This window comes from Schistocerca nitens, chromosome 2 (genome assembly GCF_023898315.1).
Source record: "Schistocerca nitens isolate TAMUIC-IGC-003100 chromosome 2, iqSchNite1.1, whole genome shotgun sequence".
NCBI classification, from domain to species: Eukaryota; Metazoa; Arthropoda; class Insecta; order Orthoptera; family Acrididae; genus Schistocerca; species Schistocerca nitens.
This window is the reverse complement of record NC_064615.1, coordinates 557,320,264-557,342,379: the sequence shown is the minus strand read 5'-3', so window position 1 is coordinate 557,342,379 and position 22,116 is coordinate 557,320,264. Positions and strand designations below refer to the sequence as shown.

Genomic DNA, 22,116 nt, shown 5'->3' with positions numbered 1-22,116 from the left:
CAGGACATACGTGCGCACCACAGGATTAATATGTGGATGATGGGGATGTTACAGATGCAGCAGGACATTCGCTCCAATGTCCATCAGTCGAGTCGTATGCGGGTATACGGGCCCACCCAGTAAGATGGCGTAAGCCCATCGTGTTGAGCTGAGATTATTTTAAAAAACAGTGTTTTGTAGCCGAAAAAGTGGGGAATAACAAGGTGTATTAGAATTCTGAACAAAACCAACGTGTTTTCAGAAAAAAAATGTTGCATTGCTTGTTGAATGCTCCTCGTAAGGCCGCCATCTCAGAATCTGTCTCCATATCTCTAGAGTGATGTGATATTACAGTACTGACAACCTGATCTGCCGTTCTGCCGTATTCCTCAAGTTTTGAACTACACAGGAGGACGGAAAGCTATTACTCCATAAGATAAACGAGATATCTGGGCGTGCATTCCATTGGGAGACAAAACATTTAGAAAACGTGTATTGCATGGAAGTAATCCATAAAGAGTGAATAAAAATAAAAGCGAATTGTGTGTGCTTTAATGGATACCAGATATTCAAATTACTGTCATGTAAATGTGCATCTGGCCTTCTCTTCTACAGCAGCACTGACAGCCCGTTATCACGACGAAATATTAATAGTAATTTTTAGAGCAACAAACTTTTCTTAACTTCATCATGCTTCCAGTAGCATGCTCACAGCAGTAGGTGACTCGATCCAATTGCTAAACTTTCACGAGAAGCAAATGACGCAGTGGTTCTGTCATGGAATTGCTCATGTAGCTACTGTGAAGCGCAAGGTTTTCAGGGATATGTTACTGACTCAGTTGCCTGTTTACTGGGAGTCAGCTACTCGACAGAACTGCAGTTCTTGACAGCCACAAGGCTTCGAATTATGAGCTACCCTGCACAACTTATTATGAGTCTGGGCCATTCCAAATAAATTTCAATTGAATTCATGAAAAAGATACAGACATCGCGTTTTCATAAAAAAGTAGTGGATGTGAAGGTAAAACTGAAGCACTGGTTATGGTGAGTGATTGGCTTGGCAGTAAATTTTAATTTAGTAAGAAGTAACTTGCTGGAAACATTTTATTTACTTGCTCTCAAATAGAAGACAGATGTTCAGTATTACACAGCATTGGTCCATTAACATTAGTGTTTTGTGGACAGAGGTACTGGTAGAATGGAGATTAATACTTCGACCTGGTTGGCAGGCCGAAAAGTCCGCGGATCAGATCAATGAATGCGTCGACGTCGATCCCGACGTCCCTCAGTTTCTGGAGCAGCTCCTGGTACTCTGGCAGAGAGTTCAGAGTTTCCACGATCGACTACAACAGATGAACAGGACAAATAAACTCTAGGTACTAAGTATCCTCCAGGACGGTCAGCTAACTATTGATCAACACATGATGACTCACCTGGAATTCGGGAGACCTGATCCTGTCGTACAGCTCCTTGAAGTCGGGGCTGGTTTGCAGCTTCTCGTCGAACAGAGCGCGGAGTTCGTCCAGTGGCAAGATGGCGAGAATCTCGTCGACCATGGAACGGATGCTCCTGGTGTGTCTCAGCTTGGACGGAGGAGTAAGCTGGGGCAGTCCCAGGAAGTCGTGTAGCATGTTCACGTATTTGTAGACATCGAGGCCGGACTCTTGCAGGTAGTTGAGAAACTGGAGGTGAAGAAGATAACAGTTTAACGTGTTTGTAATAAAGGTATATTGCAATGTCTACAACTGGCATAGGTATGGGATCCTTACATCAATGTACTCTGGGAGAGCGTCGATGGCCAGGACAATGCTCTTGAAGTCATCAGAGAGCACGTATTCAACGGCAGCCTGCACCTCAGGGTCATTGGCCAAGTGGTTAAGCACAATGTTCACAATTTCGTCGATGGGAATGAGGGCGAGGAAGTCGTTGAGGTCATCCTGGAGGTTGCGGTTGGCCTTCTTGGCAGGTACATGGAAACGAATCTTGTTGCTGGAGCCTAAGAGAGAATAAAGAGAGACTCTAAGTACTCTAGAAGCGAAATCGTGTAATCGTCTCTGAAATGTGACAATCTTCGAAAGTATGCCTGTACGACACTCTTGCTTTCATTTCGTGTGGTACATATAGTGAATTACTTACTTGTTGGTAGGCCGAAGAGACCGCGAATCAGATCAATGAATGCGTCGACGTCGATCCCGACGTCCCTCAGTTTCTGGAGCAGCTCCTGGTACTCTGGCAGAGAGTTCAGAGTTTCCACGATCGACTACAACAGATGAACAGGACAAATAAACTCTAGGTACTAAGTATCCTCCAGGACGGTCAGCTAACTATTGATCAACACATGATGACTCACCTGGAATTCGGGAGACCTGATCCTGTCGTACAGCTCCTTGAAGTCGGGGCTGGTTTGCAGCTTCTCGTCGAACAGAGCGCGGAGTTCGTCCAGTGGCAAGATGGCGAGAATCTCGTCGACCATGGAACGGATGCTCCTGGTGTGTCTCAGCTTGGACGGAGGAGTAAGCTGGGGCAGTCCCAGGAAGTCGTGTAGCATGTTCACGTATTTGTAGACATCGAGGCCGGACTCTTGCAGGTAGTTGAGAAACTGGAGGTGAAGAAGATAACAGTTTAACGTGTTTGTAATAAAGGTATATTGCAATGTCTACAACTGGCATAAGTATGGGATCCTTACATCAATGTACTCTGGGAGAGCGTCGATGGCCAGGACAATGCTCTTGAAGTCATCAGAGAGCACGTATTCAACGGCAGCCTGCACCTCAGGGTCATTGGCCAAGTGGTTAAGCACAATGTTCACAATTTCGTCGATGGGAATGAGGGCGAGGAAGTCGTTGAGGTCATCCTGGAGGTTGCGGTTGGCCTTCTTGGCAGGTACATGGAAACGAATCTTGTTGCTGGAGCCTAAGAGAGAATAAAGAGAGACTCTAAGTACTCTAGAAGCGAAATCGTGTAATCGTCTCTGAAATGTGACAATCTTCGAAAGTATGCCTGTACGACACTCTTGCTTTCATTTCGTGTGGTACATATAGTGAATTACTTACTTGTTGGTAGGCCGAAGAGACCGCGAATCAGATCAATGAATGCGTCGACGTCGATCCCGACGTCCCTCAGTTTCTGGAGCAGCTCCTGGTACTCTGGCAGAGAGTTCAGAGTTTCCACGATCGACTACAACAGATGAACAGGACAAATAAACTCTAGGTACTAAGTATCCTCCAGGACGGTCAGCTAACTATTGATCAACACATGATGACTCACCTGGAATTCGGGAGACCTGATCCTGTCGTACAGCTCCTTGAAGTCGGGGCTGGTTTGCAGCTTCTCGTCGAACAGAGCGCGGAGTTCGTCCAGTGGCAAGATGGCGAGAATCTCGTCGACCATGGAACGGATGCTCCTGGTGTGTCTCAGCTTGGACGGAGGAGTAAGCTGGGGCAGTCCCAGGAAGTCGTGTAGCATGTTCACGTATTTGTAGACATCGAGGCCGGACTCTTGCAGGTAGTTGAGAAACTGGAGGTGAAGAAGATAACAGTTTAACGTGTTTGTAATAAAGGTATATTGCAATGTCTACAACTGGCATAAGTATGGGATCCTTACATCAATGTACTCTGGGAGAGCGTCGATGGCCAGGACAATGCTCTTGAAGTCATCAGAGAGCACGTATTCAACGGCAGCCTGCACCTCAGGGTCATTGGCCAAGTGGTTAAGCACAATGTTCACAATTTCGTCGATGGGAATGAGGGCGAGGAAGTCGTTGAGGTCATCCTGGAGGTTGCGGTTGGCCTTCTTGGCAGGTACATGGAAACGAATCTTGTTGCTGGAGCCTAAGAGAGAATAAAGAGAGACTCTAAGTACTCTAGAAGCGAAATCGTGTAATCGTCTCTGAAATGTGACAATCTTCGAAAGTATGCCTGTACGACACTCTTGCTTTCATTTCGTGTGGTACATATAGTGAATTACTTACTTGTTGGTAGGCCGAAGAGACCGCGAATCAGATCAATGAATGCGTCGACGTCGATCCCGACGTCCCTCAGTTTCTGGAGCAGCTCCTGGTACTCTGGCAGAGAGTTCAGAGTTTCCACGATCGACTACAACAGATGAACAGGACAAATAAACTCTAGGTACTAAGTATCCTCCAGGACGGTCAGCTAACTATTGATCAACACATGATGACTCACCTGGAATTCGGGAGACCTGATCCTGTCGTACAGCTCCTTGAAGTCGGGGCTGGTTTGCAGCTTCTCGTCGAACAGAGCGCGGAGTTCGTCCAGTGGCAAGATGGCGAGAATCTCGTCGACCATGGAACGGATGCTCCTGGTGTGTCTCAGCTTGGACGGAGGAGTAAGCTGGGGCAGTCCCAGGAAGTCGTGTAGCATGTTCACGTATTTGTAGACATCGAGGCCGGACTCTTGCAGGTAGTTGAGAAACTGGAGGTGAAGAAGATAACAGTTTAACGTGTTTGTAATAAAGGTATATTGCAATGTCTACAACTGGCATAGGTATGGGATCCTTACATCAATGTACTCTGGGAGAGCGTCGATGGCCAGGACAATGCTCTTGAAGTCATCAGAGAGCACGTATTCAACGGCAGCCTGCACCTCAGGGTCATTGGCCAAGTGGTTAAGCACAATGTTCACAATTTCGTCGATGGGAATGAGGGCGAGGAAGTCGTTGAGGTCATCCTGGAGGTTGCGGTTGGCCTTCTTGGCAGGTACATGGAAACGAATCTTGTTGCTGGAGCCTAAGAGAGAATAAAGAGAGACTCTAAGTACTCTAGAAGCGAAATCGTGTAATCGTCTCTGAAATGTGACAATCTTCGAAAGTATGCCTGTACGACACTCTTGCTTTCATTTCGTGTGGTACATATAGTGAATTACTTACTTGTTGGTAGGCCGAAGAGACCGCGAATCAGATCAATGAATGCGTCGACGTCGATCCCGACGTCCCTCAGTTTCTGGAGCAGCTCCTGGTACTCTGGCAGCGAGTTCAGAGTTTCCACGATCGACTACAACAGATGAACAGGACAAATAAACTCTAGGTACCAAGTATCCTCCAGGACGGTCAGCTAACTATTGATCAACACATGATGACTCACCTGGAATTCGGGAGACCTGATCCTGTCGTACAGCTCCTTGAAGTCGGGGCTGGTTTGCAGCTTCTCGTCGAACAGAGCGCGGAGTTCGTCCAGTGGCAAGATGGCGAGAATCTCGTCGACCATGGAACGGATGCTCCTGGTGTGTCTCAGCTTGGACGGAGGAGTAAGCTGGGGCAGTCCCAGGAAGTCGTGTAGCATGTTCACGTATTTGTAGACATCGAGGCCGGACTCTTGCAGGTAGTTGAGAAACTGGAGGTGAAGAAGATAACAGTTTAACGTGTTTGTAATAAAGGTATATTGCAATGTCTACAACTGGCATAGGTATGGGATCCTTACATCAATGTACTCTGGGAGAGCGTCGATGGCCAGGACAATGCTCTTGAAGTCATCAGAGAGCACGTATTCAACGGCAGCCTGCACCTCAGGGTCATTGGCCAAGTGGTTAAGCACAATGTTCACAATTTCGTCGATGGGAATGAGGGCGAGGAAGTCGTTGAGGTCATCCTGGAGGTTGCGGTTGGCCTTCTTGGCAGGTACATGGAAACGAATCTTGTTGCTGGAGCCTAAGAGAGAATAAAGAGAGACTCTAAGTACTCTAGAAGCGAAATCGTGTAATCGTCTCTGAAATGTGACAATCTTCGAAAGTATGCCTGTACGACACTCTTGCTTTCATTTCGTGTGGTACATATAGTGAATTACTTACTTGTTGGTAGGCCGAAGAGACCGCGAATCAGATCAATGAATGCGTCGACGTCGATCCCGACGTCCCTCAGTTTCTGGAGCAGCTCCTGGTACTCTGGCAGCGAGTTCAGAGTTTCCACGATCGACTACAACAGATGAACAGGACAAATAAACTCTAGGTACCAAGTATCCTCCAGGACGGTCAGCTAACTATTGATCAACACATGATGACTCACCTGGAATTCGGGAGACCTGATCCTGTCGTACAGCTCCTTGAAGTCGGGGCTGGTTTGCAGCTTCTCGTCGAACAGAGCGCGGAGTTCGTCCAGTGGCAAGATGGCGAGAATCTCGTCGACCATGGAACGGATGCTCCTGGTGTGTCTCAGCTTGGACGGAGGAGTAAGCTGGGGCAGTCCCAGGAAGTCGTGTAGCATGTTCACGTATTTGTAGACATCGAGGCCGGACTCTTGCAGGTAGTTGAGAAACTGGAGGTGAAGAAGATAACAGTTTAACGTGTTTGTAATAAAGGTATATTGCAATGTCTACAACTGGCATAGGTATGGGATCCTTACATCAATGTACTCTGGGAGAGCGTCGATGGCCAGGACAATGCTCTTGAAGTCATCAGAGAGCACGTATTCAACGGCAGCCTGCACCTCAGGGTCATTGGCCAAGTGGTTAAGCACAATGTTCACAATTTCGTCGATGGGAATGAGGGCGAGGAAGTCGTTGAGGTCATCCTGGAGGTTGCGGTTGGCCTTCTTGGCAGGTACATGGAAACGAATCTTGTTGCTGGAGCCTAAGAGAGAATAAAGAGAGACTCTAAGTACTCTAGAAGCGAAATCGTGTAATCGTCTCTGAAATGTGACAATCTTCGAAAGTATGCCTGTACGACACTCTTGCTTTCATTTCGTGTGGTACATATAGTGAATTACTTACTTGTTGGTAGGCCGAAGAGACCGCGAATCAGATCAATGAATGCGTCGACGTCGATCCCGACGTCCCTCAGTTTCTGGAGCAGCTCCTGGTACTCTGGCAGAGAGTTCAGAGTTTCCACGATCGACTACAACAGATGAACAGGACAAATAAACTCTAGGTACTAAGTATCCTCCAGGACGGTCAGCTAACTATTGATCAACACATGATGACTCACCTGGAATTCGGGAGACCTGATCCTGTCGTACAGCTCCTTGAAGTCGGGGCTGGTTTGCAGCTTCTCGTCGAACAGAGCGCGGAGTTCGTCCAGTGGCAAGATGGCGAGAATCTCGTCGACCATGGAACGGATGCTCCTGGTGTGTCTCAGCTTGGACGGAGGAGTAAGCTGGGGCAGTCCCAGGAAGTCGTGTAGCATGTTCACGTATTTGTAGACATCGAGGCCGGACTCTTGCAGGTAGTTGAGAAACTGGAGGTGAAGAAGATAACAGTTTAACGTGTTTGTAATAAAGGTATATTGCAATGTCTACAACTGGCATAGGTATGGGATCCTTACATCAATGTACTCTGGGAGAGCGTCGATGGCCAGGACAATGCTCTTGAAGTCATCAGAGAGCACGTATTCAACGGCAGCCTGCACCTCAGGGTCATTGGCCAAGTGGTTAAGCACAATGTTCACAATTTCGTCGATGGGAATGAGGGCGAGGAAGTCGTTGAGGTCATCCTGCAGGTCGCGAGTGTGTGCATTCACACGGTGAACGGGAACAGCCTTTGCTGAAATTAATCAGCAATCCAGTTTGATTTGTACATCTCATCAACGAATAATTGCATTGTATCATACACTGAAGGATAAAATTAACATTTGTCGAGGTGTGTTACCTGCTGTTATCCCTAGGATAGCGAATAGGATGAAGAGCGTCTTCATCTGTAAATTTTAAAAAAAGTAATGATTTTTAGCTGGTCTGACTTTGTTGTCTAATTGCTTCACGGGGTACGAATAAGCGTATTACGATATCTGCATTCTGATGTAAGCTTTTGAATAGGATAGTCGCTGGCTGTGTCTTACCTCGAGCACGTCTCGCCGTTTTGCTTCCAGCTGTGCACTGCCTTCCTAGAGGCTCCGCTACTTATACTGCTTGCTTATCTCGACTTTGAAACATCTGACTGATATCATTCACTTATCAGCTATGTGAGTGGCTCGGAATTGATCCAATTATGGCACCTACCAGATTTGTTCGATTAGATTTATCGTTTTTTTTTCCACATGTCTAGGTAAATGTCAAGTGAAATGAGTCACTGAACCTGAACTATTTCACAGGATTCTTGTAAATGCGATCACGTAATCATTACGATAATGGCAGTCTTTCTATGCATGTTGCTTGAGCGAGACTGAGCTTCTAGCTTTCTCTCGTTTCTTTTCTCATTAGCAAGGTGAGTGTTGGCTTGCAACTTAAAAATATTTACAAAAAATAGTAATTATAAATGGTTTAAACTGGCCTACCAGTCACGATATTGTAAAACCGTGTATTTAAATGGTGTATATGTCGAGTTTAGTAGAGCTTTACTTCAACGTAGCTAACATCGAAGAACTTGTTTGAAATGTTTTACTTTTCTCGAAATTAGCTCAAAGTCACTAACACTGTAGTATCCGCCTAGCTTCAACTTGCTGTTATTTAAGAGGAAATTAAGAAACGTAAGCCATAACGACGGGTAACAATGTGAACTGCGCTTCTATAAAATACAAGCAAATATTATCAGTGCGCGTCTACGTATGATTCTAAGAACATTTTATCGGTGAATACAAACTTTGTCTTCAAGTGACTGACATTCTTTCACACAGACCAGTTTGCGGAACAATTAACACAACAGGAAGGGTTTTTTCGTGGAAGTGAAAAACTTGAGATCTGGATGAAACATGAAGATTGCTGATGCCATTTGTATAGAAAACAAACGAGAAATATGACAAGAATTAAGTTTCGTGTAACTTTCCTACCTCGTGAATCATTCTCCAAGAAGTGCTATATCCATAAAACATTTAAGGAATGCTCAAGCGATGCCTGTCGACTTGAAAGACAAACTCAGTTTCATTTAAGACGATAGCGACTGATACGAATTTTTTTACACCTAAGAATATTTTGATCATACGTAGCAGTCCCAAAAAATACAACATGGACACTAGAAGTGTTGGTGTGGCGAAAATAATTGGGTCTGTCGATGTTATTCTTTAATCAGGATGTCCAGCTTTCCTGTTGCAAGACGTGCCGTAACATCCACCACCAAAGCTGAGTTAGTCATTAAAGCATGATAGTGCTACAGCATTCGTCTTGAAGGAAATCAGTCAGAATCGCGGAAACAGAATAGATTTTTATCACCACAGTGTGCGCAAACGTTACGGGTGAAACCTCAAACCTCTCTGAAGTCTCTCACGGAGCAACGTCATGTGAGACGGTTTATGGTGATAGATGGTGATGCGGCTCTCTTTAGTGTTATTTGCGAGAAGTAGACTATGTACCAACGTCGACCTTTCTTTTCATTTATAATGATGTCGAGAACAACACAAATGCAACACTACACTTTATTCGTGACAATGCATCGTCTTTGAGGACTTGGTTGTCGGCAGGACGTGAAACGTTTCCCTTTCTTCCTACACAGATACCCAGCATGTCAAATGAAACAAAGGCCGCCAGTCTAGGTGTTTCAGTATCTCTCAAAAACGTCCATGTAAAAGCGCAACAATGTTCATCTTTGATGAAACGACTGGGCAAGAAAACTCGTAGATTATTAAAAATAGTGTTTTATGTCCTAAAAGTAATATTTGCCGTTAAAGATAGTGGGTTTGGATCAAGTATTAAATATGTGTATCTCTTGTAAGTACTAATCATATATAGTTGGTATTCCTGAGACATATTGTGTGTCACTTTTATCTATGATAATGATGTAGGCCAAAGCAAAGAATTAAAATCAGTACCGCCATCAGAATTCGAACCAAGGTGTCGTGATAACTAGTCAGATGCGTTACCCATTGCGCCACACTGGCAATGTAGTTACCACCTCTGCACGGAATACTCCAGTACATCTCCCTCACCGACACAAATTCCAGTTCACGCCTCAGCCCCTTGCCATTCCCTCTCGAAGCTCACATCACTATCGCCAACGCTCTCCGATATTGGAATAGCATCACAGCAACTAGTGAAATGGGGTTAATCCTGCCTCTGCCTCAGGTGTAGGTGATATGTTAATCATATATAATTGGTATTCCTGAGATATTGAGTCTCACCTTTATCTATGCTAGTAATGTAGGCCAAAGCAATGAATTAAAATTCGTACCACAACCGGGATTCGAATCCAGGCCTACTGCCTACTATGCTGGATTAAGACCATTTCCCTCGTTGCGAAGGGGTTTTTCCAATATTAGAGAGCGTTGGCAACACTGATGCGAGTTTAGAAGGAACAGAAAAGGGCTGGTGCGAGTTGGAATTTGTATCGGTGAGGAGACGTACTAAGGCAGTCAGTGCACGGTGGTGTCTTCAGTGCCAGAGTGGCGTAACGGGTAGCGCATTTGCCTAGTAAGAGGGAGACCTGGGTCCAAATCCCTGATTTTGCTTCACTGCTTTGGTCTACATCATCATCATCATACGTGTAAGTACAGTGAACCATATTAAGAGATAAATTGTGTTCTGGGGGTGTGACGGAGTGGTCGAGGGAGTGGAGGGGTTGTTTGTAAGTAGCTGCTTGACGGGAGGCAGGCCGACGGATTGCGGTCATGCACTTCCCTCTTCCTTAGGTTTACAAACTGAAGAGCGAGCAAGCGAGTCCCATTCTTTACATCCCACTACGCCACAAGGAGCTACTATAGGGTTTTTCACAAAGCTTCCACAGCTAGCTTTACCAGCCAACGCAGTGCGCAGACACGTCCTGGGAGTTTATTTTCCAGAATGTGCGTTAACAATAGATAGAATACAGATATTAGGTACTAGTAATACTAACGCAAGTAATTCATATGAACAGAAACTATGTAAATGTCTGTACGCTGCTCTACACCGCTAGAGTTGAAACTGTTTCTTAATAATCCTACATGGCAGCTCCAGCTTTCTTCTGGAAAAGACAACTTCCCCCACCACGAGTGATGTTTCCAGACTATACCTCTCCAGTATTTCCTGCCCAGTTATCTTATATGTATTGTATTGTACGTAACTGGGGACCTAGAAACGACGGAGAGGCTTCGCCCCCGCCGGAGCCCGCAGTGGTACACAACCCCACAACAGGCTACAGCAGTCCACTCACCCCACCGCCGCCCCACACCGAACCCAAGGTTACTGTGCGGTTCTTCCCCTAGTGGACACCCCCCCCCCTCCCCCCCCCCCCCCGGGAAACATCTCACACCAGACGAGTGTAACCCCAATGTTTGTGTGGTAGAGTAATAGAGTAATTATGGTGTACGCGTACGTGGAGAAAGTGTTTGCGCAGCAATCGCCGCTATAGTGTAACTGAAGCGGAATAAGGGGAACCAGCCCGCATTCGCCGAGGCAGATGGAAAACCGCCTTAAAAACCATCCACAGACTGGCCGGCACACCGGACCTCGACACTAATCCGCCGAGCGGATTCGTGCCGGGGAGCGGCACGCCTTCCCGCCCGGAAAGTCGTGCCGGGGAGCGGCACGCCTTCCCGCCCGGAAAGCAGTGCGTTAGACCGCACGGCTAACCGGCTGGCGCTATCTTATATGGGTAGACAAAATAGCTTCTCTGAGTTCATGTTGATATGGTGGCGTCATTTTCAATTTACTGAATGAGTACTTCTTTGCAGTTGTTAAGTGAGCTTTTATGTAAAATACATTCCCGTAAACAATGGCGGAAAGTGTGTAATTCGTAATTGTGATGTTGTCTGTGACCTATGTAGTATTGGTGGGAAGGGATTGTATTGGTAAATGTGGCACCTTGCTGCAGTCTATCGTTGACAGCGCATAGTAAAGCAGTGTAACTGTGTTCTAGTCACTTGGCAATGAATTAATGAATAATCAGAAAGTTACTGAACTTCTCTCATCATTAATTGAGTACTGGTAAAATCCATAAATCTTTTCCATTCAGGAATTGCTGGCACTTACACAGAGTGTCCGAGGAAGAAGATTCAGCATTTAGGGATACAACAAGAACGATCACTCGAAGCAAAAACGTCTAATAAACACAGGCTTTACAATGCTTGCCTTAAGAGCTATGACCACTTCTTCGTTTTGGACACTCTGAAGCAAATCTCTTCTACTGCAATATCTTTACTTTCTAAATTTGGAGAGGTGGTAATAAGCACCAAAACAAGAAAAAATGTCCATTAGACATGGAATCTAAAGTACATACGAGTCATGTTCATTTCGTTACTGTTACTCTTCTACTGAGCAAGTACTCATAACTTTTAAGGTATGCATTATAGTGCTCTTATTTACTGCACATTTTTTTTTCTTTTTGTGGTCAATTTTTGATATGTGTGGTGAACTGAAAGTAATGTAGAATACGAAAGAAATCGTGTAAAGCGAGCGACACATGACTGCGTGACCTCATTAATAATTAATATTCTTTCCTTCTTTTGTCCAGTGAACAAAGACTAACTCTTGCTCTATTAAGATTACCGCTGGCTTAGACGGATGTTAATTTTGATAGTCTTATTAAAATACAGGCCTGTTAACAATAACTGTATGAATTATGTACTTAAGCACTTTCAGAATACAGTAGTATATTTGTCAATTACAAAACACTTTTATTTGAAATGTAATGCCCTCACCTGAGATACTTAAGTAGCTTTAGTTCTCTAGTGTTGGTCGCCATTGCTAACGGCCTAATTAATTTTGTCAATTACGGCTCTTCAAGCCTACTTACTTATAAAAAAGTTCATTCAGTCTTAATCCAATGTTAAAGTTAAATGTTTAACAACAATCCTTTTGTGTGTAAAAACAGTAGTCGCACCGAACATAGGCTTCCGATTAAGTTCAGCTTTATTTTAATTTATAGGTCCGTCTTGATCACATAATTATTCTTCTTTTTTTCTTTTCTTTCTTTTTTCTTTTTTTTTTACTATGACTGGTTTCGGTTACTGTGATCTTCAGATCTGTTACAAAAAAAAAAAAAAAAAAAAACAGTGTGTAACCAACTAAGTTAGTTTTCTGACGCCAAATCTATAAAAGTCCTGCTGCTACATAAGATGTTTACATGATTAACAGCCATGTATACCAGCCATACATACCATAAAATATTCTGATGTAATATCAACGTCAAACTAAACATGTAGTAAGTACTGGTGATGATCAGAATACGTCTGGTATTTATGCCAGGGAACTGAGGCCAGCAGAGGTCAATACAGCTAGGCTACATGATTAACCAGTATCGCAATTGTAATGGTTACAATGTGGTATGCGTAGTCATTAATTAAAATTACTTCACATAGCAAAATGAGCGTCTGACCATAAAACATGTACTGACGTACTCCACGTGGAATTGGATCCATATTTAAAATCCACATAAAAAGTACGAATATTAATAATGTGAAGCTTCTTGCCTGGCAAGGTAAAACATACATTAGTATAAAAACCAGTATAAAAAGTATAAGATTAAAAACACCTACAAAATAAAATCTTCCAGCCTAACAGATCAATTACCTTAAACCTAATTGTAAGGTAATTAACGAAACAGTGACTATTAATTAAAAATTAAAAAATCGATGGTCGATAATACATCCGGATTGTGGTCTCAACGGCGGCACGTCGTAGCTTCTCTATATGACGTTCTTGTTTTCCTGCGGCGCTCGACGCTGCTCAAACCAGTAGGTTTCTGAATACATCAGAATAAGCATTTAGGTTAAACTCACTCTGTTCATACAGCAGTAATTCCGGTTGTCGTTTTCTGTGCACATAAATCTCCATTTCTTCGAGTAGGTTCAGTAACTGTCCCTTTTGCGCCCTATGCAACACTTCCATATTATTCTCTATGTTAGTCGTCTTTGATCGGGGAGAAACCTGCCAAGATTTGCGGCAACATTCGAAGTATGTTACAATCTACTTTCCCAGCGTGGCAAAGTAATAACCTGAATAGAGGATGTATAATAACAGTGCTGAACAAGGGACTGTATCCATTGCAGTACGGCACACACCTTTGTCACAACCGGTTTATGAACCCTTGTATGGAAATGACATGATAACCATGCATGCCAGGAAGTACGTAGGAATTAATGATTCAAATGGCTCTGAGCACAATGGAACTTAACATCTGAGGTCATCAGTCCCCTAGAACTTAGAACTACTTAAACCTAACTAACATAAGGACATCACACACATCCATGCCCGAGGCAGGATTCGAGCCTGCGACCGTAGCGGTCGCGGGGTTCCAGACTGAAGTGCCTAGGAATTAGTTAGCCCAGAATAAGGAGTGACTACACTGACAAATCTTATGCAGAAAGAAAGCCATATAAAACCCAGTGAATTTCAAACATTTAATGAAGACAGTAAGAAAAATTTCTACCTGATAGTTTCTATAAAGAAAGAAGTTTAATACAGCAGTCATGGACAGAACGTCAGAAGATACAGTTTGCAGTACCGCACATCATGGGAGATGCGCCGTTGTGGCGCTATCCCTAGCGGAAACACGTAATACATTCGCGGAATTTGAAAGAGCGTTCTTGGGACGTTTCTGGTCACCTTGCGTCAGGCCCCCACAACCGCACGAGTGGTCGACTGTGAAGAGCGGACAAATTGAATAGCTGGCCGGCGGCCATTAGAGTGGTAAACTGACGCGCCGAGTTCGAATGTTTATACATCGCTTTTGGTTATAAAATGCCTTCCCTTGAGTTAGGTCACAAATATAATGCCTCATTTAAATACGTTACTACAATATACTTTTTAATTTATGAACAAACAGCAACTAGTCACTGTTTATGAATTTATCTTACGTACTACATGGAATTTGCCGTAGCTAAAAGTTACGTACTGGACCCTAGCATTTTTCGTAGTTCATTTACGATAGATGTACGCAAAATGCATCAAAATACTCGAAGATTTGCCCACTATATTAATAGATATTTTCTGACTCTACCTTGCTTTAGATTTTATGACGAGAAGTGCGTTATATATGGCATAGTGCTTTGGCAACTCACGACCAAATTATCAAGTTTCAACCTAACCTAGACCATGAAAACACTACAGATCAGCCAACTTTCTTCAAAATTGTCAGAACATATAAAATGGTATTCTGTCGGTCGGAAATGTTGCCTCCTGACAGCGTGTAACCATTTTTATAACAGCTGTGGTTTTGAGAAAGGAAACCTGCAAATAGATGCACAGATATTATGCTAATACCGTGTTACAAAAACACTTATCAAGCAAGTGCACTGACATACAAAACAAAATATCCACATACCTGTGAAATGTAATATTCGTTCCTTTCTCGAATTCATTTGTACAATTAATCGCTGCACGACTCTTCACCATTGTACTTCTTTTGATTGGAACGTACAGACAGTAGAATTACGAGTAAAAAATACTGTATGTACGTCCCAACAAATATACAACGTTGAATCAGGGTCTTCATAAACAACAGTACTACACAACACATCAGATTACAACCACTATAATGGCGTCCAGCCGAAGGTTCAAATTATCCCGCGACTGCAGCGCCATCAGTGAATCTAGTTATTTTTTACAAGGTCTTTGCCTTGCGTGCAATAAAGTCTAAGACAATTAGTTTTTCAGCCCAAAACGTTACAATCCGAAGATAGGAAACCTTAGACAGTACCGGCCAGGGTGGACGAGCGGCTCTAGGCGCTACAGTCTGGAACCGTGCGACCGCTACGGTCGCAGGTTCAAATCCTGCTTCGGGTATGGATGTGTGTAATGTCCTTAGGTTAGTTACGTTTAAGTAGTTCTAAGTTCTAGGGGACTGATGACCTCAGAAGTTAAGTCCCATAGTGCTCAGAGCCATTTGAACCATTTGAACCTTAGACAGTAGTTCGAGAAATACATTTACCTTACGAGATACTGGGAATAGCCTATCTCGCATACGGACGTACTACGGATACTTAAGGCACATTTGCCAATAAATATTAGAGAGAAATTGGTAAATGTAGCTGACACGGACGTAGAAAGTTTCTTACCTGTGATAGACTTACTAGACTTAATACAGGAAGATGCTAGAAAGTCGTGTGATGATAATAGTTCAAACCAGTCTAATAATGAGAATAATTGGAATCACGCTTACCATCTGAATGATGGTAGACCAAGAAATGGTGGTTTTAGATCACAGAATACAAGTAATCATAGTCCGAATCATAATAATAGGCCACATTTCGGTTGCAGTGGTAATAGTTGCTATAATAATCTGAAAAATAATGACAACTATCAAAATAGTAGTAGCAATGACTTTAACAGGAAAAGAAAGAACGACAAAGGCTATAACAATAATAACCGTAATAAAACATGCGAACAACGACTGTGGCGTGGGAGAACACAGGACCAAGTGGATGGAATCCTAGCGCAGGACCACCATCACAGCAACAACTTATATATACCAAGTATCGGCTGTTCCGCAGCCTGATGGAAATTATCAGCAGCAATGGCAATCGCCGCAGCAGAATGCGCAACAAAGGCAAAATCCAACACATAGCGTGCCTGCTATAGATGTGACAGACGCCGAGAAAAAGCGCAACAGCAGGCGTCAAACTTTACGCGACCTCTGTAGGCCGTCGTCAAATGGTTACGGCACTAAATAAGGCACTGACCAACTACAAGACCTACGCCTGTTACGGTACATGCTAATTCCCTTCCTTGCTGGTTGTGCAGACTGCTGCGTAGACTAATGCTATTGTTCGTTATTTTTTGATTATCCGGCAACGTGAGACGCAGGGGAAGCTGCTGCCTGAACTGCAGAGAACATCAAGCGGCATGAATTCCTGACCGCCGTCTCACCGTCGAACCGCGCTGGTACCAGCTGCAGGAGTGTTCCAAACCACCACACGACGTGAGCTGAATACCGTTATCAGTACAGTAACTGTAATCAAGAAAGAAGGATATTCAACAGTAAAACTTCATTGTGAATTTGTAATCAAAACATGGACCCTATTGCAAAAGAAGCAAAATGTAATAACCCAAAGACAATTCAAAACTGTAGACGAATGATATTCGAGGAACGATCTATAAAACTTGTATGAAACTGTATAACTGAACCAATGTTTATCTGTGTCTTTTTAAATCTATTGTGTAAATAGATCAGTGAAACTGCGTATCTTAACTATGATAACGCAATGAAAATTTATAAACATATACGAAGTTAACGAACACTGTCTAGTCTAGTGAATGTAGTTTGAAGACTGTGGGGTGGTTTTCTTCCTGTCTACCACGCCAGTGAATCCAAATGGGGGAGCAAAGATAATTTTCCCAGCAAGTCTACAAAGTATATTCCGGACTATACTCACTTATGCTACACATACACTATGTAATCAAAAGTATCCGGACACCCCCAAAAACATACGTTTTCATGTTAGGTGCATTGTGCTGCCACCTACTGCCAGGTACTCCACATCAGCGACCTCAGTAATCATTAGACATTGTGAGAGAGCAGAATGGGGCGCTCCGCGGAACTCACGGACTTCGAACGTGGTCAGGTGAGTGGGTGTCACTTGTGTCATACGTCTGTACGCGAGATTTCCACACTCCTAAACATCCCTAGGTCCACTGTTTCCGATGTGATAGTGAAGTGGAAACGTGAAGGGACAGGTACAGCACAAAAGCTTACCGGTCGACCTTGTCTGTTGACTGACAGAGGCCGCCGATAGCTGAAGAGGATCGTAATGTGTAGTAGGCAGACATCTTTCCACACCATCACAAGGGAATTCAAACTGCATCAGGATCCAGAGCAAGTACTATGACAGTTAGGCGGGAGGTGAGAAAACTTGGATTTCATGGTCGAGCAGATGCTCATAAGCCACACATCACGCAGATAAGTGCCAAACGACGCCTCGCTTGGTGTAAGGAGCGCAAACATTGGACGATTGAACAGAGGAAAAACGTTGTGTGGAGTGGCGAATCACAGTACATAGTATGGCGATCCGATGGCAGGGTGTGGGTGTGGTGAATTCCCGGTGAACGTCATCTGCCAGCGTGTGTAGTGCCAACAGTAAAATTCGGAGGCGGTGGTGTTATGGTGTGGTCGTGTTTTGAATGGAGGGGGCTTGCACCCCTTGTTATTTTGTGTGGCACTATCACAGAACAGGCCTACATTGATGTTTTAAGCAGCTTCTTGCTTCCCACTGTTGAAGAGTAATTCGGGGATGGCGATTGTATCTTTCAACACGATCGAGCACCTGTTCATAATGCACGGCCTGTGGCGGAGTGGTTACACGACAATAACATCCCTGTAATGGACTGGCCTGGACAGAGTCCTGACCTGAATCGTATAGAACACCTTTGGGATATTTTGGAACGCCGGCTTCGTGCCAGGCCTCACCAACCAACATCGATAGCTCTCCTCAGTGCAGCACTCCGTGTTGAATGGGCTGTCATTCCCCAAGAAGCCTTCCAGCACCTCATTGAACATATGCCTGCGAGAGTGGAAGCTGTCATCAAGGCTAAGGGTGGGCCAACACCATACTGAATTTCAGCATTACCAATGGAGGGCGCCACGAACTTGTAAGTCATTTTCAGCCAGGCGTCCAGATACTTTTAATCACATAGTGTACCTACACATACCATACACCATGTTCAACAGTACACAAAAAAGAAATCAAACCTTTTGCTTAGACTACACATACATACATATAGCATACACCATGTTCAACAGAACACAAAAAGGAACTCAAACCTTTTGCTAAATAACAAGAATTCTTGTACTACACAATAACATGAAAACAGTTCTTTTGTAACTATTAACTAACCATTATATAATCTATCTGATACCTTTTAGTATCTCCACGATTCTTCCATGTATACAACCTTCTTTTATGATTCTTTTATGATTCCACATCTGCCCCTGCAAATGTCTTACAATTTAAGACCTGGTTCCTAAATCTCTGTCTGTTGTTGTTGTTGTGGTCTTCAGTCCTGAGACTGGTTTGATGCAGCTCTCCATGCTACTCTATCCTGTGCAAGCTTCTTCATCTCCCAGTACCTACTGCAACCTACATCCTTCTGAATCTCCTTAGTGTAATCATCTCATGGTCTCCTTCTACGGTTTTTACCCTCCACGCTGCCCTCCAATGCTAAATTTGTGATCCCTTGATGCCTCAGAACATGTCCTACCAACCGGTCCCTTCTTCTCGTCAAGTTGTGCCACAAACTCCTCTTCTCCCCAATTATATTCAATACCTCCTCATTAGTTATGTGATCTACCCATCTAATCTTCAGCATTATTCTGTAGCACCACATTTTGAAAGATTCTATTTTCCTCCTGTCCGAACTATTTATCGTCCATGTTTCACATCCATACATGGCTACACTCCATACAAATACTTTCAGAAACGACTTCCTGACACTTAAATCTATACTCGATGTTAACAAATTTCTCAATCCCTTCTTAAATTTTCTAACCTACCTGCCCGATTAAGGGACCTGACATTCCACGCTCCGATCCGTAGAACGCCAGTTTTCTTTCTCCTGATAACGACGTCCTCCTGAGTAGTCCCCGCCCGGAGATCCGAATGGGGGACTATTTTACCTCCGGAATATTTTACCCAAGAGGACGCCTTCATCATTTAATCATACAGTAAAGCTGCATGTCCTCGGGAAAAATTACGGCTGTAGTTTCCCCTTGCTTTCAGCCGTTCACAGTACCAGCACAGCAAGGCCGTTTCGGTTAATGTTACAAGGCCAGATCAGTCAATCATCCAGACTGTTGCCCCTGCAACTACTGAATCTGTCTAACCATTATATAATCTATCTGATACCTTTTAGTATCTCCAGGATTCTTCCGTGTATACAACCTTCTTTTATGATTCTTGAACCAAGTGTTAGCTATGATTAAGTTATGCTCTGTGCAAAATCCTACCAGACGGCTTCCTCTTTCATTTCTTCCCCCCAATCCATATTCACCTACTATGTTTCCTTCTCTCCCTTTTCCTACTGACGAATTCCAGTCACCCATGACTATTAAATTTTCGTCTCCCTTCACTACCTGAATAATTTCTTTTATCTCATCATACATTTCATCTACACTCCTGGAAATGGAAAAGAGAACACATTGACACCAGTGTGTCAGACCCACCATACTTGCTCCGGACACTGCGAGAGGGCTGTACAAGCAATGATCACACGCACGGCACAGCGGACACACCAGGAACCGCGGTGTTGGCCGTCGAATGGCGCTAGCTGCGCAGCATTTGTGCACCGCCGCCGTCAGTGTCAGCCAGTTTGCCGTGGCATACGGAGCTCCATCGCAGTCTTTAACACTGGTAGCATGCCGCGACAGCGTGGACGTGAACCGTATGTGCAGTTGACGGACTTTGAGCGAGGGCGTATAGTGGGCATGCGGGAGGCCGGGTGGACGTACCGCCGAATTGCTCAACACGTGGGGCGTGAGGTCTCCACAGTACATCGATGTTGTCGCCAGTGGTCGGCGGAAGGTGCACGTGCCCGTCGACCTGGGACCGGACCGCAGCGACGCACGGATGCACGCCAAGACCGTAGGATCCTACGCAGTGCCGTAGGGGACCGCACCGCCACTTCCCAGCAAATTAGGGACACTGTTGCTCCTGGGGTATCGGCGAGGACCATTCGCAACCGTCTCCATGAAGCTGGGCTACGGTCCCGCACACCGTTAGGCCGTCTTCCGCTCACGCCCCAACATCGTGCAGCCCGCCTCCAGTGGTGTCGCGACAGGCGTGAATGGAGGGACGAATGGAGACGTGTCGTCTTCAGCGATGAGAGTCGCTTCTGCCTTGGTGCCAATGATGGTCGTATGCGTGTTTGGCGCCGTGCAGGTGAGCGCCACAATCAGGACTGCATACGACCGAGGCACACAGGGCCAACACCCGGCATCATGGTGTGGGGAGCGATCTCCTACACTGGCCGTACACCACTGGTGATCGTCGAGGGGACACTGAATAGTGCACGGTACATCCAAACCGTCATCGAACCCATCGTTCTACCATTCCTAGACCGGCAAGGGAACTTGCTGTTCCAACAGGACAATGCACATCCGCATGTATCCCGTGCCACCCAACGTGCTCTAGAACGTGTAAGTCAACTACCCTGGCCAGCAAGATCTCCGGATCTGTCCCCCATTGAGCATGTTTGGGACTGGATGAAGCGTCGTCTCACGCGGTCTGCACGTCCAGCACGAACGCTGGTCCAACTGAGGCGCCAGGTGGAAATGGCATGGCAAGCCGTTCCACAGGACTACATCCAGCATCTCTACGATCGTCTCCATGGGAGAATAGCAGCCTGCATTGCTGCGAAAGGTGGATATACACTGTACTAGTGCCGACATTGTGCATGCTCTGTTGCCTGTGTCTATGTGCCTGTGGTTCTGTCAGTGTGATCATGTGATGTATCTGACCCCAGGAATGTGTCAATAAAGTTTCCCCTTCCTGGGACAATGAATTCACGGTGTTCTTATTTCAATTTCCAGGAGTGTATTTCTTCATCATCTGCAGAGCTAGATGGCATATAAACTTGTACTACTGTAGTGGGTGTGGGCTTCGTATCTTGGCCACAATAATGCGTTATGCTGTTTGTAGTAGCTAACCCGCACTCCTATTTTTTTATTCATTATTAAACCTACTCCTGCATTACCCCTATTTGATTTTGTATTTATAACCCTGTATTCACCTGACCACAAGTCTTGTTCCTCCTGCCACCGAACTTCACTTATTCCCACTATATCTAACTTTAACCTATCCATTTCCTTTTTTAAATTTTCTAATCTACCTGCCTGATTAAGGGATCTGGCATTCCACGCTCCGATCCGTAGGACGCCAGTTTTCTTTCTCCTGATAACGACGTCCTCTTTAGTAGTCCCCGCCCGGAGATCCGAATGGGGGACTATTTTACCTCCGGAATATTTTACCCAAGAGGACGTCATCATCGTTTAATCATACAGTAAAGCTGCATGCCCTCGGGAAAAATTACGGCTGTAGTATCCCCTTGCTTTCAGCCGTTCGCAGTACCAGCACAGCAAGGCTGTTTTGGTTAATGTTACAAGGCCAGATCAGTCAATCATCCAGACTGTTGCCCCTGCAACTACTGAAAAGGCTGCTGCCCCTCTTCAGGAACCACACGTTTGTCTGGCCTCTCAACAGATCCCCCTCCGTTGTGGTTGCACCTACGGTACGGCCGTCTGTATCGCTGAGGCACGCAAGCCTCCCCACCAACGGCAAGGTCCATGGTTCATGGGGGAGGGGGGGGGGGGCAAGATGTATGAGACAAGCGAAATACTCACAAACTTCAAGAAGAACATAA

At 44.8% G+C, this 22,116-nt stretch overlaps 2 protein-coding genes and 1 long non-coding RNA gene across 3 annotated transcripts in view; 1 reads left to right on the top strand and 2 right to left on the bottom strand.

Moving 5' to 3' along the window:
- Positions 1-1,182: 1,182 nt before the first annotated feature.
- LOC126236587 (uncharacterized) lies at positions 1,183-7,872 on the bottom strand. The gene is made up of 13 exons (XM_049946008.1): positions 7,761-7,872; positions 7,574-7,619; positions 7,251-7,468; positions 6,915-7,163; positions 6,709-6,824; positions 6,334-6,526; positions 5,998-6,246; positions 5,784-5,907; positions 5,417-5,643; positions 5,081-5,329; positions 4,867-4,990; positions 1,413-1,975; positions 1,183-1,322 (listed from the first exon to the last, which is right to left on the bottom strand). The coding sequence occupies exons 2-12, from the start codon at positions 7,617-7,619 to the stop codon at positions 1,719-1,721; spliced, it is 2,052 nt and encodes a 683-aa protein (XP_049801965.1). The 5' UTR covers positions 7,761-7,872; the 3' UTR covers positions 1,183-1,322; positions 1,413-1,718.
- LOC126235154 (uncharacterized) lies at positions 1,185-1,610 on the bottom strand. The gene is made up of 2 exons (XM_049943886.1): positions 1,413-1,610; positions 1,185-1,322 (listed from the first exon to the last, which is right to left on the bottom strand). The coding sequence occupies exons 1-2, from the start codon at positions 1,608-1,610 to the stop codon at positions 1,185-1,187; spliced, it is 336 nt and encodes a 111-aa protein (XP_049799843.1).
- Positions 7,873-7,896: 24 nt separating the features above from the next.
- LOC126236588 (uncharacterized) overlaps positions 7,897-22,116 on the top strand; it is a 54,464-nt gene continuing 40,244 nt past the window's right edge. Inside the window, exon 1 of the long non-coding RNA XR_007544960.1 lies at positions 7,897-8,125. This is a non-coding gene — a long non-coding RNA (uncharacterized LOC126236588). The remainder of the gene's footprint in view (positions 8,126-22,116) is intronic.

Excerpts from the sequence above, each read along its gene's own strand:
- LOC126235154 (XM_049943886.1), bottom strand. The coding sequence starts at position 1,610 with ATGCTACACGACTTCCTGGGACTGCCCCAGCTTACTCCTCCGTCCAAG. Across the intron at positions 1,323-1,412 it reads TCAGGTCTCCCGAATTCCAG|TCGATCGTGGAAACTCTGAA; the intron begins GTGAGTCATCAT and ends CATCTGTTGTAG.
- LOC126236587 (XM_049946008.1), bottom strand. The coding sequence starts at position 7,619 with ATGAAGACGCTCTTCATCCTATTCGCTATCCTAGGGATAACAGCAG. Across the intron at positions 5,908-5,997 it reads TCAGGTCTCCCGAATTCCAG|TCGATCGTGGAAACTCTGAA; the intron begins GTGAGTCATCAT and ends CATCTGTTGTAG. Across the intron at positions 4,991-5,080 it reads TCAGGTCTCCCGAATTCCAG|TCGATCGTGGAAACTCTGAA; the intron begins GTGAGTCATCAT and ends CATCTGTTGTAG.